The sequence below is a fragment of the Lonchura striata genome, chromosome 3 (genome assembly GCF_050655825.1).
Source record: "Lonchura striata isolate lonStrDom1 chromosome 3, ASM5065582v1, whole genome shotgun sequence".
In the NCBI taxonomy this organism is placed as follows: Eukaryota; Metazoa; Chordata; class Aves; order Passeriformes; family Estrildidae; genus Lonchura; species Lonchura striata.
In genome coordinates, this window is record NC_140705.1 from 45,955,021 (window position 1) to 45,975,169 (window position 20,149).

Sequence of the window (20,149 nt, forward strand, 5' to 3'; positions counted from 1 at the left end):
GAGGAAGGGGGCACATACCCAGCATTCCTGCCCTCGGGAAGGGCTCTCTCTGCACGCCCGCCACTCTGCCAGCCCCTCTTTCTGGTCCAAAGGCAAAGCAGTGACCCAGGCAATTAGCTCCTCTCATCACGGAATGACTGCCCACATTTTTGGAAGTTGCCTTCAGGCAGCTGGGAGCAGGATGTGCCCCCAGCTGAGCACTAAGTGTGATTGTATTGATGGCAGTGCAGTGATGCCCTGCAGCCTGGGCTTACCTTCCCTGGTGAGAAATCCCACATCAGTCTGGCCCTGGAACTGGCCATCCTGACCCCCTCCTTCCCCGCTTTCTGCCTCCTGTGCCAAGGCAAAGGCCAGCAGGACACCAGGGCTCCCTTTTGGAGACTCTGAAGTTGTCCTTGACTGCTGCCAGACTCCCTGGAGAGTCCCTGCTGCTCCCAGCCAGCCCCAGATGTGATGAGCACTAGATGCTTACGGCTGGAGTGGCTGCATTATGACCACAGCTGAAGGTTTAATCCCTCTGGCCTGGCCTCTGCTGCACAGCTGTTTTGCACCATGAGCACCCTGACAGCCGGCATTTTCTTCAAGGCTGCCTGAGCCCCGAGTTGCACCGCACTGGGATTGGGTGGCTGCCTCTCCTGCCGGCTTTCTCACCGGCCTCCAGCTCAGGAGCAGTGATGGCTCCACTGCCACCGGTGTGCCACAGTGGGTGAGGGTGGTGAGGGGCCCACGGCCACACAGGAGCCAAAATCAGGACCTTGTTGAATGTCGACAGGATGGAAGCAGGGAGGGAGAGTTGCTCTGGGGAGCACCTGACCTTCCTGGGATGTGTGTGAGGGATGTATGTAGTGTTTGCTGTGCAACGACCAGCTCCTCAGGGAATGCAAGCAGCATGGGGACTTGGCAGACAGAGTGTCCCGTGGAATGCTTCATCAATACCCACATCTGTGGGGTTTCTTTATAAAAGGCTCTGCTATGGAGCCATCAAGCACCTCTCTTCACGCCGTGGATGGCCTCCCTCACTGACAATGGGTATGGACAGTCCTCTGTTCTCCGCTGGTCAAACCCTGGACACTGGTCTGTAACATCCAGCAAACAACAGTGTCCACCTGCCACCCCTGTAGACAGCTGTCGGTTGTCCAGGAGAGGAACATTCTGGTTGTGAGATCTGTCACTTCCAGCTCCAGAAATGCAGAGATCTAATGATGTCTGCAGAGCGGCCAAAGAACCAGTCTCTGTCCCCTCTTTAACTTGCCAAGCCCCAGAAAACAGCAGATATTTGGAGCAGTTTCCTTTCTCTTGAGAATTATGTACTTTAGACAAAGAGGAGAAAAATAGCTTGAAAGTCACACTCTGCTGAACCTGTTAACAGCACTGTCTGCTGAGTGGGTTTCAAAGGTCCAGCCCAAACCTCAGTACACTCCCACAAAGCTGTAGAAACTGTTGTCAATTAACTCATTTTTGGATTAGGAAACTTGGACAACAGATACCCAAGTTAATTTTAGCATTTCAAAAACCTCCCTCGTCCCCAAAACTGAAGCCATCATAATTGCCTTCTGAAGGCCTCCTTTATATATTTGAAGTCTTCCTACCCTACTGACTTCACTCACTGAAAGCCAGATAAAACTCTGAACTCTCTAAAGTTAGAATCTCATCTGTACATTATTTACAAGCAGAACGTGATGAGTCATATTGGGCCTGTCATAGAAAGAACAGATTCAAGTGCAGGATGGTTTTCTTTGGCAAGGCAAGTAACACGGACCATTTTTTTCTTTTTAAAATCCATTCCTTATCCGGCAGGAGTTGTAATATTTCTTTTTTCATTAGGAAGAAAATGTTGGTATTGAGTGCCCCGTCTCATATTTCTTACCACATCTCTGTTTTTGGAGAAATAAATAATGAATCTTTTTGCTTCCAAATTATTAACTGTTTAAATAGCGCACTGTCATGTTACTTCTCTTTTAACATTGGTGCTGTGAATTAACCTGGAGACATTGCAGTGAGCCTTTAACCCCCTCTGCCTCAGCATAATGCACTGGTCTCACTCTGGTTCTCTGCATGTCCCTTGCTGCTTTTGCACTGTGAGGAAAACCGGGGCTTTCTTCTATGTCTTGCTGTTTACATTGCTAGGCACATGCCTGCGAAAATATTTTCCACTTATTTTATTTTAAGGCTCTTGCTTTGTCGATTTTCAGTCACACCCTGGAGAGACACCTGAAAGGAAAGAAAACAGTACCTGGATGTTGGCTTGTGCAATGCATGTAATTAAACCCTGCATAATGACAAAAACACCTCCTGCCATTTGTTAAGATTTTCCCCACAGCATTATGTATCCTCTTAATTAAGAGCAGAAACTAAGTAATACCTATTTTATTCCCTCTTGCATCCAATTAGTCACCCATTGATCATTACCCACTCAACATTTGACAATTAACAGAGCCCCCATTCTCTGCAGGACAGGGATGTGTAGTCCTTCAGAAATGACACGTCCAGAATAATGTGATGGGAGCTGTGTGGATGAGTCATGGGGGGAGGGGAGGAAAAGGCCACCCAAGTGGAACAAAAGACATGTAACATATGCAAATGTTCAATATGTGGAATGTGTTTTATACACTGGATATATATGAGGTCATAGACAAAGCTCAGCTGGTGGCTGCACTCCTTTTGGGAGGCATGGGAATTTGAGGGAGCACTTGAGCACTTGTGTGGTCAACCGTAGCTAGTCCTCTCTCTTTAAGACACAAAGCTGTTTCTCCACTGTCACTGGGACTATGGGCTGTAGCACCACAGCCCCGGAACCCAAGTCACCCCAAGACCTGTCAGCAGCTCCACACACTTGTGCCTGAGCTGCTGCTAACAGAGCATGGCAGCTCTGGGTGTCCAAAGGGCCTCCAGGGAAGCTGCAGGTCCCTTCTGCATTGCCACTCTCTCCTGGAAGCCTGTCCCAGGAACAGTGATGGCCCAGGCCATGTGTGGTGCCAGGAGCGGTGTGCTGGGACCCCTGCAGCCCTTTCCCAACACCAGAGACCCTCCTATACGAGTAGCATTTTCTAGCTGGGGAAATCCAGCTGCCTGTGGAATTGAGAGGCAGCCCAGAGCCTGAACTGCAGCAGTGAATAAAGCACAGGGACTGCCAGGGCTCAGAGACAGGCCTCTGGCATGAGGCTGAGCCCCAGTAGTCACAAAACAGCCCTGCATTCTTTTTTCTTTTTCCAGATTAGAATTCATCCATTTCAGGGCTCAGGAATTTTGTGTGAAGCTGTGACAGTAGGTAGCTAAGCAAGGCTCTGGGTGCACGAGCTCAGCAACAAATGCTGATGCACAAAAAAGCAAACCAGAGCCCTTGGCAAGCTCTAGCCTGGCTGTAGGGGAAGAAGGATAATCTCATTTCTTTACTTTTTGCCCTTTTAGCTATTCACAGAGCTTAATGCTGAGTTATTTCCAACAATGAGCCAAACAATCCAACTTCATCTGGCCTAGTCAGGCAGAACCAGCACTTGCCTTGCAGTCACAGGCCACACCAATCCTGTGGTTTTTTAGCCTCATCTTGAACATACACTTTTTTCCTCTATGCTGTAACAGAGAAGATATTTACATTTGGAAGCAGAAACCGCAGTTCATGCTCCTCAGCCTGCTCTAATCTCATCACCCAAATCTCTGGGCACAAGAAGCACAGGCGCTGTGAGCACAGCTGGTGCTGCAAACACAGCTGCTGCTGCAACCTTTGGCTCTGCCTCTCCACAACACGATGCAGTGCCTGCCAGCTAATGACCTGCTTTTCCTGGGAGGGCAGTTCTCCCTGCACTCCTGCACAATCCCACTGCAGGCTCCAAACTGCAGCCATGCCCTTGGGAGAAATGTTTTCTCTCCCTGACTTTATGATAGCTGCAGGCTGCTCTTTGCAGTAGCCAGAGACCCACACCATCTCTGGACTGTAGCAGCAGTGCTTGCTGCTACCACCTCTCCTGGTGTGGGAATAGGGATTGTAACAGATCACGTAGTGGGAACCAGCAGGGGAAAAAAAAGAAAAAAAAGGAAAACAAGAAGAAAAAAAGAGCAGCTCTTTTGTTGTTAACAACATCTTGTCCTCTAATCTATTCATGTCCCAGTTTTACATTTTTGTTAAGCCTTCAGCTACAGGGGAGAAATACAAGGAGATAGATTGATGTTTGTGTAGATGTTTTTATGTATGAATTTCCTTTTGAGTTATAGATAACTGCACACACACATATGAACAGGCTCTGTATTAAAAGTCAACAGAAAATATTTCATGGACTTATGGGAAGACAACATTTCCTCTCTAACATTCAAAATGTACCTCAGCAGCCTGGTTTTAGCTGTCAGAAGTTCTGAGAAATTTAGAAGCACTGAGAGGGAGGCACTAGCACCCTACTTATGTGGCAATCCCAGCAAGGGGCCTCTTTTCCTTTTTATGCAGAAAGGATACAGGTTCTGGTTTGTTCTTTGCAGGAAAGTCTGCAACTAAAGTGCCTCTTTCTTCGGTGAAGACGGCAGGGAATGCTGCTGCAGTTGACAGGAGTCCTCTCAGTGATAAAATATCCCTGTGTGTGAGTCACAGGAAATTATAATCACTGCTTTCCAAGACTGCAGAACACAATGAGATTTCTGAGCTACAAACAGACTTAAATTATTCTTGAAAGACAGACAGACCCTCAAACTGACACGACTGGAGAAAATAAATATCCTTTTGTCTGCACTGCTGGTGGTAATTTCCCATTAGACAGGAAAGGGCTTCTTTGATGAATGAATATTGTCTACACTTTAGAAGAGGAGCTACTGTATATCTCCTAATAGCTCTTGCATGCTTGGGCTCAGCCTTGTGTGAGGCCCTTAAACTCCTTGGGTGCAATATGGTAGTATTCATTAGTGTGCTGTATTTTCTTATTGGAGCACTTGAGAAACGGATAGTGCATGTTTAAATAAATTTGAGCAACTTTCCACTCACCTTGAAGTTATGTGGCAAGATTGAGATATTTAGCAATCTGCCTTCTTGGGCTGCAGGTAGTCCTTTCCAGTCTAGAGGCTTCAGGAGAAACCCTCACACTGGAGACAGATTTTCCATTTGTGATTATTCTTGTAATTTTAGCAGTTAATCACTTTTCTGTTTTGTATTTACTTTGTTTTTCTACAGTGGTAATTAAATCAAAACCAGAGCGTCACCCAGAAATGCACTGAGCACTGTTTACAAAAGTTAAAGAATATCATGTTAGTGCCTTTTGTCTTTTTCAAAGACCTCCAAGTCTCATGTAAGTGCCTTCTCACAGAAATATAATAACCATACTAACCATCCCTTTTGTAGCAGTGTCCCATTTCCACTTGTCACTTTTCCTGAGACAGATCTTGGATTAAACTTGGCTTAGAGACACCTGTGTCACCCCATGGAGTCCTTTCTGCTGCTGGTAGGTCTTCTAGAAGACCTCTTCTGGAAATCAGCCACCACACCATGAATTGGTTGGGAATAAGGTGGGCTGGTGAGGGAAGCATTTGGCCAACTGTTTTTACCTGTGTGGAATTTATTTAGTCTTACATTAAAAAATTACTGGAAGGAACAGAATATTCTTAGTCTCATAAATTCTCCTTTTACAGTCACCACACAACTACTTGTGGTGTATACACAATGCTTAAGAAAAGGCTTTTATTAATTTATAGCAAAAAAACCTAAAAACCTTGTTTAAATTTTTTGCTAATGTTTTTATTTGAGAGATTAAAAAACCCAAACAACAAAACTCCCAACATTAAGAAAAAGAAGCAGAAGAGCTACCAATGAGAAATGGTCTGGATTTGCCACTCAACAGTGGCACCAGTCTGCACACAAGCCAGCTGCAGGCAGAGATCCGGCAGAGACCAACATGGTACTCAGAGACCGAATGCAATACAAGAAACAGCAAACCCAAGAATCAGAAATGAAGGCCATAAAACCCCAACAACGCCCCGTCTGAGTCTTACTTCCAATGAGAAACACAGGCAAACTAACATTTTAGGCTCGTCCCGCATTATAGGTGGAAACTGCACTTAAGTTTGTGGCATAGCAAAGGCTGCTAAGGAACTTGGCAGAATGGCCACGCTTCACCACCGGGCTCTGGGCTGAGGAGGTGACATTTTGGCTTCGCCAGCCTGCTGAGTTACTATCAAGTCCTCAGTTCCATGGATGATATTTTAAGGCAGGGGGGTAGCTGTGGGAAAAGAAAGAGGACCATGACTTGCTTTGTAAGTACTAAGAGGAAGATAGAAGTCCAACAAGGATCATGGCCTCTTCAGTACTCCACAGCTCCAGGTACAGCAACATTGAAGAGATAATGTACATAACATTACTTATAGACTCTACATGTAAAATGTTAACCAATTTATCATGGAGATCTGGTACCAAGCAACATTGCCGTATAAACTCACACTTTGAGAAAGGCTAAGTGTGGAAGCCTCCTTTGCAAGAGGATTTTCAGTGAAAGTTTTGTATAGAAAATATTAAAATGATGACAATTTGTTCTCTGAATCTCAATTGATTATTGGGTTAGTTTTCACAAAGGAAGAAAAGTTCTCTTTAGAAAATGTGTGAATCTTCAGAATATGAATTCACAATCTAAGTACTAAATAATTAAAAAAAAAGTTTCAACTGTCAGGAAGTCTTAGTTGGCCACAATCTTTTAAAGCAGTAACAGCAATACAACACATAGAAAAGCTTTTCCTGCAACACTTGTAAATGTAAAAGTATTCATGTTAAATGCAACAGAACTAATAAAGAACAAACTGCTGTAGAAGAGAGACTAGCTATGCATTCAGTCATCTTCCTTACAGTTGAACTCCAGCTATTTAAAAACATATTGACTTCATAATTTGGAAAATGATGTCCCATAGGTAATTGGTCTGCATACTCCTATGAAATATGATGCCCCAAATGGCATGACACCCCTTCTTGAAAAGTTTTTAATCTCATGTCCAGCATTAGCTCCACAGTTTAAACAAAAAAACAACTATCCAAATGTAAAATGCTCTTTTTTTTTAATTACTAAATTAAGAAAGTTAAACAGTTTTAAAATGTAAACTTGTGAATAAACCATAACACAATGTAATTAAGACTTTAAAATTTGCAACTCAGTATTAAAAACTCAATAAAAGGATTTTTTTTTTTGGTGGTTTTTGGTTAAATGTAAGTAATTCAAGGCTGGTACAGACAACTGAAAAGGTAATACTTTGTTCTGTGCATCCCCCATGAAATGTAAAGAAGTGCATAGTAATTCCACTGGAGAACTTGCAGACACAGAGAAAGTAATTTCATTAGCAGTACAGGACACTCAACACACTTATTTTACAATGGAAAAATGTTACACATAAAACAGAAAAATCCTAGTTGCATGACCAACAGTTTAGCAGGGGGACATGGCTAAAATGCTATTATTTTAAGACCAACTGAATGTGGTTACACGGCTTAATAAATCTTTTTGAAACATTTCAGTATACATGTTTTGATACAAGAAGTCCTTGCAGTTTCAATTTTCCAGTTCAAACGGTGATGGTGTAGTTTTCTTGCTTTAAATATGTTTGTTTTAATTTCAAGAACAAATCATCACACACTTGTCAAACATTGGAAACATTACTGTAAATACAGCACGTGATTCCTGAAAGAGCAAAGTTACAACCATCTACAGGTACATAATCATAAACAAAAAGTGCAATCCAATTTAAAAAAAATCATGCTTGGCAAAAGCCAAAAATTAGATCACTGGCTTTCAGAATCCCACCAGTGTTTTCATGTCTGCAGTAAAATTATCGCTTTCTGGGTACAGCTGCAGCAGGATTCATTCAATTCCAAATGAGCCTCCTCTGCAATAGCACCCATATACTGTATATACAGGTATGTATATATATTATATATTTTTTATATATAAAAAAAGCAAAAACCCAAACACCTGTCCTGATTTTTTATTTGTTAAAACATGAAAAAAAATGTTTTAGACAAAGAGGCCACTTCTGGAAAATAATACTTTTAGTTGAATCAGGAGAAGACTAGTTAAAATCACATAGGTTTTGCATTTTAAAAAAAGGAAAGCACTAGGATCAGTTATTGGCACTGAGTTACTATTTACAATGAACAGAGGTTTTGCAGTTTACATAACATCAATACAATGCAGTTTTGGAGTCTTTGATTAAGAAAAAACAAGTGTTTTTCTCCTTTTCATCCAGGACATTCAGATTATTAGGACAAGTGGTCATAGGCAAGGGCTGTGGAAGTTCCCAGCTGCAGCCCCTCCTGTGCACTGCAGTGCTGGAAGATCTTGCACTCTGGAGAAGCCGATCACAGAGCTGGAAGATGAAGAGCAGGTGGGACAGGGCTGAGAAATACCTGGTAATTCATGACAGTGTCTGGAAACCAGGGATTTACAGGTTGTCTCCAGGCTGGTACTGGGGTTCTGTTGCAGTGAAGTAGTCTTCAAGAAAACCCTGTAAATATTCAAAAGTCGGACGCTCCTCTGGGTCTTTTTTCCAGCAGTGAATCATAAGCTCATGCAAGGAGATGGGACAGTCCTGGGGGCACGGCATCCGATAACCTCGTTCTACTTGCTCCAAGACTTCCCGGTTATTCATGCCTGTGAAGGGCATACAGATCCACAGTCAATTACAGGAAAATTAACCAAGTGCAACTGTATCTACAGCACACGTGGCTTGCTCAATCATACTAATTTCTTTTGGTTATGACAAGTGAAACGCAACCACAGTGATGTCCTATTTCAGCTCCTCATCTACTGCAAGGTAACCTGGATTATTTTCTTTCTCAGTAGAGGGTTTTTAGGATCCAGTGGTGAGCAGAACACTGCTCCCATGGTTACCCTCCTGGCTTACTCACAATGGGCAGGATTCAGTGCCTTCCATCTCTGACAGCAGGAATCATGAAATGTAATATGTGATGTGCTTAAGAAAAACAAATGCATTGCAAGAAATAGAAAATTCAAAATTCTAAAAATTAAGATGAATTTCTGAAACCCTCACATTGAGTGTGGGCCTTTGTGAAAACATTCTGTGAGGTCATGCTGCAGGGACTTCAAGACAAACTCTGCTACTCCTACTAGGGCTGTCCAGCAGCATTGCCTTCGGTGTCAGCCCAGAAATTTATTGCTGCTGACCTGCACTCCCTCCATCTGTGCTGGTTATTGCAATTACTATCATATTTGACTGTTCCCAAACCAAAACAGAACAAAGCTCCTCACAAGACAAGTCAAATGCCAAGCAAAACATCTCCACTAAAGAACCATAGCTCTCTCTCTAAGAAGAAAAAAGTAAAAAGTGAATTACCTTCACAGAATCATAAAAACATTTAGGTTGGAAAAGACCCTTAAGATCACTGAGTCCAATTGTTAATCTAACACTGCCAAATCTGCCACTGAACCATGTCCCTAAAGACTTCTAAATACCTCAAGGGATGGTGACTCATGTTGCTTGACTCTGAGAGTAAGGCCAGGCCCTATGCTACTTTTTCTTTTCTGTGTAACCCCTTGGCTCCTCTGCTGAAGTACTTTTCACCAAACATTAGCTGCAAGTCACTCTAAGCTTTAGTTTGCACCTCTCTCCCAGTACTCTCTTTTTAACAGTACCAGAGGTAAGACTGGCACCACAGGCATGCAGAGGTGTTTCAGAGGAAGCCTGCACACTGACTGCAAGCTTTGTGCTTGCCCTGCCCCAGTCCCTGCTGAAAAATATCTGCAGAACTCATTCTCCTGACTTAGCAGGTCCTGCCAAGCAGCTCTGCAGGAGAACCAGCAGGGACACTTCAGTTTCTCCATGACTGAATCTAGAAACCAGCACCTCAGTGTTTCACTTTCTGTTAGCTTATCCTCTTCCTGGCTTCCATGACACTGGGAATCCTCCACTTTCTTTTTGCAGGATGTCCTTTTGAGGAGTTTGTTGTTCCACCTCCAGAATCCAAAACCTCGTATTTTTTGTTAACTTATTTATGAGGAACAATTCAATCACCTTCCTCAATACAGATTCATTTATCCACTCTACACTTTGACTTGTAGAAATGTCTGGTTTTTGTTGGGATAGAGTTAACTTTCTTCCTAGTAGCTGGTACAATGTTATGTTTTGGATTTAGTTTGAGAATAATGTCGGTAACACACTGATGTTTTAGTTTCTGATAAGGAGAGTTCATCCTATGTCAAGGACTTTTCACTTTCTCATGTTCTGCCAGTGAGGAGTTGCACAAGAAGCTGGGAGAAACTGTATTGTGCATAATTTGTTTTTCTTGGCTTATATGCCTCTCTTTTTAATTTCCAATAAAATTATTATTATATTTTACTTTATTGCAGATATTAAACTGTTATTATCCCAACCTCTTGGATATCAGCAGGAGGTTATTATCTTGTCAAGATAAAAAGAAAAGCTTTTACCTTTTTTCTGATTCTCCTCCCATCCCACCTTTGGGGGGCCTGGGGGTGGGCAGTGGGAATGAGCAAGTGTCTGTGTGGTACTGGTTGGGGTTAAGCCAGGACAGGGAATAAAATTCTTACACGATGTAGCATTTAGGCTGGTAACTTGTCTGTAACCTTGGATTTGGTCTTTAGTCTGTATCCTTATGTCCTGGCTGTGTTTAATTTTTATGGATGCTTAGAAAAAAACATCTGTATCATTCAGCCTTTCCTGACCATCCACCTCTAGATTCTCATCTCATGTTACGATTACCAAACCCCCTTTTCCTCTTATCTTGTCAGTGTAATTTCCTCCTACTGATAGCCATTTGCAGTGTCTGGGCAAGGATCATATTCCTATCCTGTCACTGTAACCACCCCTGGCATGGTCTCCCCACTAATTCCTTTTAGTTATATTTAGGCTCTCAATTATCCATGTTGTGGTCACAGCATGGTTCTGCTTAGCTTACTGCAGCACCTCCCATTTTCAAACATGAGGAGTATTTGGTTTAGTTTCATATATGGGTTTTACTGCAAGACAAGGGAAAGGAGAAAGGAAAAGTAGGGCACTGTTTCTTTTTCTGCCTGTTGTTGCACACATGGAGGAACCTCTCCAGAAAACTGTCGCATACTCTTACAGGCCTCTCCTTAACCCTTCCTTTAGCAGGGATAATTGCAAAAAGAAAGGTTAGGTCACTGATTTACAGTATTCCCTAAGGTGCAGACCAACACTTCAGCACTGGTTTCTTGTGTTTCATTTATCAGCTGCATCCACCCACTATATTTGTGGTATTACATATTTATAAAATAGGAGCAAATGCTTTGAATGGCCTCAAGTGGACCATAGTTAGGTCTTCAAAATTATGAAAACAGACTAATAAATAACAAACCTCTGCAGATATCAGATTCTGCAAAGAGTTAAGGTTCTCCTATATTATTGACTCCAAACTGATGTTGTTAGGTCACAGAGGCACACAACAAATCAGAACACACTGAACAAACATTTGGGTGTTTCTCACTATCCAGTAAGAATATTTCCAAAGATATTTTTTCTTTTTCATTAGACTACAAAACTCTACTGGTCTGTTAGGCACCACAAACCCAAGGCAGCATCAACCCAAACTTTCTGGCCTTGCTGTTTTCAAGATACTACAAAAAAATGCACATTTTGTTCACATTCTGTTCTCAATACTAGTTTCATAAATTTATGTTTTGAACAAAAATCTGCACCTTTTTTCATATTCTTGTCTTTGAATCAGCTGAATTACCTCATGTTTTGGGGTGAGAACTTCTGCTGTGCTTTGCTTCCCTTACATATTAAAGGCTGTGAAAATTACTGTTACTGTTAACTCATCTGTTTGTGTATAAATAACCCCTAACTGCATTCCTTGCTTTTATTTTGGCAGTACATCCTTAAGTGCAACACGGATGGAAGCAACAGCAGCAGAAAAGCTCCTTCCCAACTGATTTGTTGTTCTAAGATATCAAATGTTTGGTATTTTTATCCAGTGCTTTACTCAGTGCTGCAAAGCACACTCTGAAACCTGATAACGAACTGTGTGCTGGAAGAAAAACCCTGAGGAGACAGAAGGGGGAGGGAAAACATAAACAGTTCTTCACTTCCCTTTGTTTGACAAAAAGGTAGAAAAAGGAACATGAAAGAGACATTGCTGTCTGAAATCATAGTAATTTTTTTGTCCCTGGAAAGTGAGTCAAGCCAGGTTTTTTCATCACAGTTTAATCCAGGAAAATTCCCTTCTTTTCTTTTCTCCTTTCCCCTTTCCCTTCCCTCACAGTAAACCCTGGTTATGAAACTAAAGCAAGTAATCCTCATGTTCCTCACCAGAATTCATACATCCAGCAAGGGCTGAAGTATCTAGGATTTGCCAAAGAAATTCTGTTAGTTTTGACATGAACTGCTAATTTAAAAACAGAGTTTCAAAGACTTTTATGTCTAAATCAATTGGATGACTAGTCAGACATAAAAATAGCAGTACTTCAGGTATACATTTTACCTCTTAAATGGCCTGTTTATGTTTACAAACCTATTCTATAGACTTACTTATTTTATCCTGTAAGTTTTAGTGTTTCTCTTTTGATAGCTGGAGTCTGTCATATTTTTACATCTAACACCATAAAGAGAATATCTGAGCAGTCTGTACAACTCTTCTCTCCTAATGAATACCCAAGAGTTTCAATTCTTAATAAATAATAAATGACATTCTGCTTGCAGTATGCTTCCAGACCCCTTAAAAGTTTATCCTTAAATCCTTAAATCTGTGAAATAAAATACTCAGCATTTTCTTCCACCTGGGTTGGGGCAGCACCTGGTATCAATCCAGGCTGGAGGACAAATAGACTGAGACGGGCCCTGCTGAGAAGGACTTAGGGGTGTTGGTGGATGAGGGGCTGGACATGAACTGGCAATGGGCACTTGCAGGCCAGAAAGCCAAAAGTGTCCTGGGATGCATCCAAAGCAGCATGGCCAGCAGGGCAAGGGAGCGAATTCTGTCCTCTGCTCTGCTCTGGTGAGACTCCACCTAGAACTCTGCATCCAGCTCTGGGGGTCCCAGCACAGGAAGGAAGTGGACCTGGTGGAGCTAGTCCAGAGAAGGGCCCTGAAATGAGAAATGGCTGAGAAAATCAGGATTGTTCAGCTTGGAGAAGAGAAGGCTCTGGGGAAACCTTATTGTGGCCTTTCAGTACTTGAAGGGGGCCTATTAGCAGAGCCTGTTGGGAGAGGACAAGGGGTAATGGTTTTAAATTGAAGGAGACTAAATTTGGATTAGTTATAAGAAAGAAAGGTTTTTCACAATGAGGGTGACAAAAAATTGGAGCAGGTTGCCCAGAGTGGTCATGGATACTCCATCCCTGGAAACATTCAGGTTCAGGCTGGACAGCGCTCTTGAGTAACCTGAGATATCACTGCTTATGGTAGGATTGGACTAGATGACCTTTAAGAGGTCCCTTCCCACCCAGACTATTCTATCATTGTAGAATTCTATGAAAAATCAGCTTGTGCTCATGATATTTCAAGAATTACAATTTGGCCAAGAAGAAAACATCCAATTCCCAAAAGATGGCTTTTCCATTACATTTTTATTCCCTGAGAAGACCAAAAATCAAATATCCTCCCACCATCCATCATTATTAGTGAAACCTTCAGTAATCTCAGGATGCCACAGGATATGGCCACTCTAATGCTCAGTACAATAAAAATCTACTGCCCATACAGACTGGGGACAGAAATGCAATACTGCTTGGCTTTTCCTAGAAAAGGTGTAGGAACTTTAAGTTATGGTTACCTGAAGAGTTACTGTGACACAAAAAAGAATGTGGAGTTTCCAACTGTGGCTGAAGAAAACACTGGAAAGTATTTTGGTGTGCTCTTAGGAGCTTGATTAGATGGAGTACAGCAGATGTACAAATAGAATGGATCTGGGCAATGCTGCTCTTCCAGAAGACAGGAAACATTACATGTCCCTGCATGCAAACTAATGAGCTATAGAGATTACTCTGGGAAGTGTGAAGTCCAGTGAGGGAGCAATTGTTTTAGGCTACTTTACTATTGCTTTCTTCTCTTAGACTGTAGTGGGTTGACCCTGGCTGGATGCCAAGCACCCACCAAAGTCTCTCTCACTCCACAGCTGGACAGGGAAGAGAAAATATAACAAAGGGCTCATGAGTTGAGATAAAGACCAAGATAGATCACTGAATAAATAGTGTCATGGGCAAAACAGGCTAGAACTAGAGATACCAACTCTAACAAAATCAGAGCAGAATAATGAGAAATAAAATAAGACCTTTAAAACACCTTATCCACACCTCTCCCTCCTTCCAAGCTCTAGCTCCTCCCTCAGGGGTGCAGGGAGACAGGGAATGGGTGTTATGGTCAGCTCATCACTGGTTGCTTCTCCTGCAGCTCAGGGAGAGAGAGGAGACCTTCCCCTGCTCCAGTATGGGATCCCTGCATGGGAGACAGTTCTCCATGAACTTCTCCAGCATGGGCCCACCCTACAGGTAGCAAACTCCCCAAACTGCTGCAGCATGGGTCACTCTTCCATTGTCCTTCAAAGTCAGGCTGCTCCAGCAGGGGTTCTTCTCTCCACAGGCCTCCCACAAGGTCACAGCCTCTTCTCAGGCACCCCCCCATTCTCCCACTACGATTGCTTGGCCATGCAAACCCAATACACAGACTGGGAATGATGTTCCTTCCAGACCCACTGCATGCTTTCAGACCAGTGATCAAACTAATACAGTGCACAGAAGGGAACAACAAAGCTGCTCCTAAGTGAAGACAACCTCTGAATGCTGTTCTTACTGAGTGCAATGCAAAACAAGATATTTCTGGGGAAAAAGAAAAACAAATTTTGAAACTCTGGAAGTTATACCACTTCACCTAGAAAACCCTCAACATCTCCTCATCCTCAAAACTAGACTATCAATATCTATTTTTTGCTTTGGTTTTGTTTTTTAAAATAAGATATTTGCTTGGTATAACACATGAATGGATTGCAACCTTGAGCTACAGCATTTCTGAATGGAGCTTCCTTGCTTACAAATAAACCCACCTGACCTTATCTATCCTATGTGGTGAGTACACATCTTTCTTAACCTCTTATTTACCATCCATGATGATGTTACACCCACTTACCTATGCTGGCTCTCTGTTATGTACTTGGCCTCAGGCTTTGGTACCACATGCTCTCTGGCACTCTTGGCCCAGCTTCCTCCAGGCATGAGGAGCTGAATACAGCTGCCCAAAGGCTGCAAGGCTGCTTGGAGCCCAGACTCAAAGACCTGCCTGGCCAGAGGCAGCAATGTGAGTAGCATCATAGCTATCACACTAGAGTTAAAATGAAAATGCTCTTGACATGACAAATACAGCAGAAAGCAGAAGAGGCAAGGTCAGAGGTGCTTGTTTGGTGTGGCTGAGATTTTTGCCTATCACAAAGGTAGCATGTTAAAAACCCACAAATTCTGCAACCTCTGTTAGGGAAGGGCATTTATCAAAGAGAAGAGAAATTGACACTGAAAAAGGTCCACTAAGCAGACTGTTTCTTAAGCTTGGCTCCTCCTCTGTCCTAATCTATTTTTCATTTCTCCACTGTAACATTGGAAATAGAACCTCTGTGTGAAAAACTGTGAAAATTGCTTATTTGAATCTGTTGCCTTGTGAAAAGCATAGAAAAGGGTATAAATTAGTTATCATAGTGGGCCCATTATGATCACTGATGGAGAAACAGTCTTGGTTGAAATATGAACATGAGGACACCTTCCAAAAAGGGTCTTGCTTGTGGGACCTATAGGGTTTGGGGCAAGGCTTTATTCTAAACTCTAGACTGATCTTTATCTCCACCAGCAAAATCTTTACTGCTTTCACTAATCTTTACTGATCTCACCACTGCACCAGCCTCTCTTCCAAAATGGGACATCAGGACAGGAACTGGTTGAAATCTGTAGGACAAAGAACGCCAAGTTCTGTGCCAGCCAGTCTGTTTCCCTGCTGTAAACTGCCTGCTTTCCCCCTCTGTCCTACTGTCGTGGTTTGACACGGAAAGAGAATTTTTTTCCGGAAGGAAGAGGTCAATTTGGATATTGACCAATTGAAGGTGAACACGCCTCTGAGAACACAGAGGAGTTAAAAGCAGAATTCCCAGGAGAACTGGCTCTCTTTGGTTCCGGTCAGCCGCAGTGCAGCCTCTCCCCTGCCCGGCCGTGGCTGGGTGGGGAGGGGAAGGCTCATGGCCTGAAAGGTAGGCCCCAAGGGTGGAGGGACTGGAACTGGGCTGGCCCCTGCAGATGGAAGGGTGGAAGAAATCTGGGATGTCTCCATTCCCCGCCCCCCCCCACAGTTCCTCTCCCGAGAGGGAGAGAGAAAGAGACAACGACAGTCCTGTCAGAAATTCCATCGCGAGGAAGGAGGAGCTGGGGGAGCTGCAAGGTGCCCAGTTGCCTGGGAGTTGCTGGATGTCCGGGCATCGAGCCATCCCTGGGAGTTCGGACTTTTAACCCTTCCTTGAGAAATGAAAGCTTGTGAATTTTTTTTTCCTTCCCCTCCTCGGTTTGAAAGAGAGGAAGAGGAACACCTTGGACCCTGGGATGTTAGAAGGAGGAATTCTAGATGGGAGAGGGACAAGGAGTGGCTTTTGGCTGGACTTTTCCGTGTTAGCCACAACCTGAACCAATCTTCTCCTCTGAGAGAGACTGTGTTTTGGAAGGATGCCAGTGAGTCAAGAGACCTGCTTCAGCTGGGAAAAAGACAAAAGTGAACAGAGAAAAGGTTAGGGGGTTTGTGGTGGCGTCCCCCTGTCCTGGAAAGGAAAGAGAAGAGAAGAAGATCTCTGTTCTTGAGCCCTTGGCCCCAGGGGAAAATGGGGGGGACTGTGGTCCCAAACAATGAAAAACTGAACTGTTGTTTTCTCCCGTCTTGGCAGGGCATCCTTGAAAGGAAAAATCCTAAAAGCAGTCTGTCCATCCATGCATTAGTGGTGAGAGCACTGTGCATGGAAAGGAGAAGGGTCACCATGGCAAACTTTTTCTCCGGGCGGTGCCATGTGTGACATGGAAACACAGGATGTGGAGCTGTGTTTTCTTGAGGGGTCTGTGGCACAGGAGAGACTCCTCTCTCCCTTGATGGACTGAGTATCGATTGTTTGGAGGGTGGAAACCTGATTGGGGTCCAGATTGTGTCTCACTGTGGTTTGTTGGAGTTGGGTGGTGGGGGGAGGAATGTTTTGCAAGGTTTTCATTTGATCTTTGTGTGTTTTTTTTTTTTCCTTCTTTAGTTTTCTCTTTTCTTTTGTAGTAGTAGTTTAATAAAGTTTTTTTCTGTTATTAAGCTTGGGCCTGCTTTGCTCTATTCTAGATTCCACTTCACAGCATTCAAGGGAGGGATCACATTTTCATGGGGGCACTGGCATTGTGCCAGTGTCAAACCATGACACCTACTCACTGTGCTTCTTCCTCCTTCTACACAAGCTTAAAACAATGCCTGGTTCCAGACATGGGAAGGCACGAGGTATGGTGTCCTGCAGGCATGGGTACCACTCCAGGACTGGGATGTCTGCTATAAATAATCTCTCCAGGCACTAAGAGCTTGTCAAGCAAGAGAGAAATCCCTTTCCCTGAGGGCTTCTCTCCACTTCTCCCAGCCTGCTACAAGCTGTAAGCAGGAACATCAGGACAACATGCCCACAACTATTACAGAAACTGGATATTACAGCAGACAGACAGTTCCATGACCCTCTTTGTTTCAAGGCTGACACTTTTCGGTGTCACATCTTGGGTACCAAAGTGCTGGCAGTGCCAACAGACAGCATTCTCTCACCTATGGGTTGTCTACTTGGATGAAGAGGGCTGAGTCTTGCCTCTCAGGACAACAGAAATCCCATTTTTCTTTGTTGCACAACACATGCCATAATGGCAAGAAAAGCCCTCTGGGTGTCTCTGAACCCTACTCCCTATCTCAGACAGGGATAGGTATTCACAAAACTTTGTCCTGCACAAGGTCTTTCCTTCTCCCAGTGTGAAGCAGGAGATAGATGGTCCCTTCTATGTCAGGGGAAAAGCGGGTATTTTCTAAGGAGCTCAGGAGGCTTATGTCACCTTGGGAAATCCAAGCTCTCTTTTCAATCCACTTGCAAAGACAGATCCTTCTGAGAAGGTCCCAATTCCCCTTCACTGCTGCCTCAGCCTATAAAAGCTTTCCCATTCAGGGTCTGGGAAATGAGACTGGACTGAAATCTGTAAAGACTTTGGACATTCAAATGTAAGATCCAGGATGCCCTTATGTAAAATTGGCAGAGAGGAGTGATGGTGACCATGAGAATTGTTAAGACCTCCCAGATGAGCATCAGGGGAGTCCTGGTGGGATGGAATGGCCCTGGCATAGAGCCTGAGCAGGGTGTAACCAAGGCAGTACATGACTGCCCAAAAAATTGCTGACTTAGTAACACACAAAAAATTGCTTCCAGCTACTTGGTGTCTTCCTAGTGCAGGTGGAGGAGAGTGAGCCGGAAGGACTTTTGGCATGTGAGGGCTTTATGTAGTGAGGGATGAAGGGGTAGGACGGTGCTGAAAGAGGAGAGATCCCACTGGTTGTCTTTGATGTGCTCAAGCTGCCACATAATAAAACTGTCCAGAATTTCAGGATACAGCCCATGCCTGAGATTACTGTCATGGCTCCTACAAGAAGTTATATATTGCAAGCACTTAAACACACATTCTGTGGACTCTTTCTCCTTTGGTGAGGGAAAGAAACATTTATGAAGTGCAGACATCCTCTGCAGCCATGGCCAACCCTATGTTCAGCTACAGACTTGTGAGTAAACACAGGGCTTAAATGGTTGTTTTTGCATGGAATGCTATTTTCACCTTAACTCTGCCCTGGCTGGTGACAGTCCCTGTGCACCCACTCTGCTGGCAGTGACTAGACAATTCCTGTAGCCCAGTCAGGAACATTGCTCACCCTCTGGGAGCTGCACCACACCAAGTAAAGCTTATACATCTTTTTTCTCTCTTTGACCTTCGCACAGCATGAAATGTCTGCTTAAACTCTCAATAAACCCGCAGAAATCATAGCTTTCTCACACCACTACCAGGAATCCTTATGGCAGAAAGACTTTTGTGCTGATTGGTGACACAGCTGCTCTGACTGGAGGCAACACCCCACATGGGGAAGTGCTGGGCAGAGGGACTCATCCATTCCACAGAAACATGCCATTACATTTTCTGCTACTTCATTTAGTTGTCACAGCCACACCTTTGCTGAGCTGCTCCCTGTTAATGATGCCAAAGTTCACTGCTGATCATGAGATGCCTTCCAGTCCCCATACTCTCAAATATCAGCTACTGGCTGCTAGGCGCTAGCAAACTTGAAATTCCTGGTAAAAGTCTGGAAGATTAGTTTTGCTGAGTTCAGTCTTCTGAAGGGGTGTGAGACATCACAGGATAAACTGAACTCCACCTTGATACTTCCCCTGCTCAATTTGATATATGGATCTGACTGCTTGATCACAGCACAGATTGGAAAACTGAAACTGCTGTAGGGCATTTTCCATTAAAGCAGCTGCAGTGCACAGAGCCAGACTGTTGAGTATTTATATATATATATATTTAATAAAAAGACTAAAAATGCAGCTAGAGGTATCTTGAAATGCAGGACATCCCCTGTTAATATATATGCTGATGAGAAAAAGGAAGGATTGAATTCTTTTCCATGTAATGCATGGCTTTTACCTCACCCCGTTCCTCTTCACCTGAATGACTACAGTCTTGGGGGGGAAAAAAGAATAAAAAGCTCTTCCTGCACAGGCAGATCCAATCACCCCCTCCTACAAATCTTAATCCATTGGACACTTGGCAGGGTTTCAACAAAGAGCCATGGGGCCTCCAGTTCCCCCATGCAGAGAATCTGGCCCTGCTGTGACCCTGCCATGAGCTCTGAGCTGCACATTACCAAACTATTTTCTTCCCTTTCCATCCATCTCAAAAGTAAGGATTAAAATTTAAGAGTTTATGAAAAAGAGATTTGATAGTACCAGACGCTCAGACAGTCATCAAACCTTGCAGTGAACCAGACTGAAAGAATAAACAGAGTAAGGCCTCTGTGGGAGTTTAATTGTAGGTATCTTAAAGTAAATGCAATACTCTGGAGAGCTATTTGCTCCAAAATATAATAATTTTACACTGCTTTTATTAGTTATACAGAAATTATATTAATTGAATTGAGC

The 20,149-nt window shown here is 43.5% G+C and overlaps 1 protein-coding gene across 5 annotated transcripts in view; it reads right to left on the reverse strand.

Moving 5' to 3' along the window:
- Positions 1–7,920: 7,920 nt before the first annotated feature.
- The window catches only part of FYN (FYN proto-oncogene, Src family tyrosine kinase), a 135,783-nt gene continuing 123,554 nt past the window's right edge, over positions 7,921–20,149 (reverse strand). For 4 of the 5 annotated variants that reach the window (XM_085575024.1, XM_085575023.1, XM_021555486.4 and 1 more), the window contains one exon: positions 7,921–8,600. In XM_085575024.1, the coding sequence (XP_085431150.1) occupies positions 8,392–8,600 (209 nt within the window). In that variant the 3' untranslated portion in view covers positions 7,921–8,391. The remainder of the gene's footprint in view (positions 8,601–20,149) is intronic. The other variant, XM_085575027.1, reaches the window with a different exon arrangement.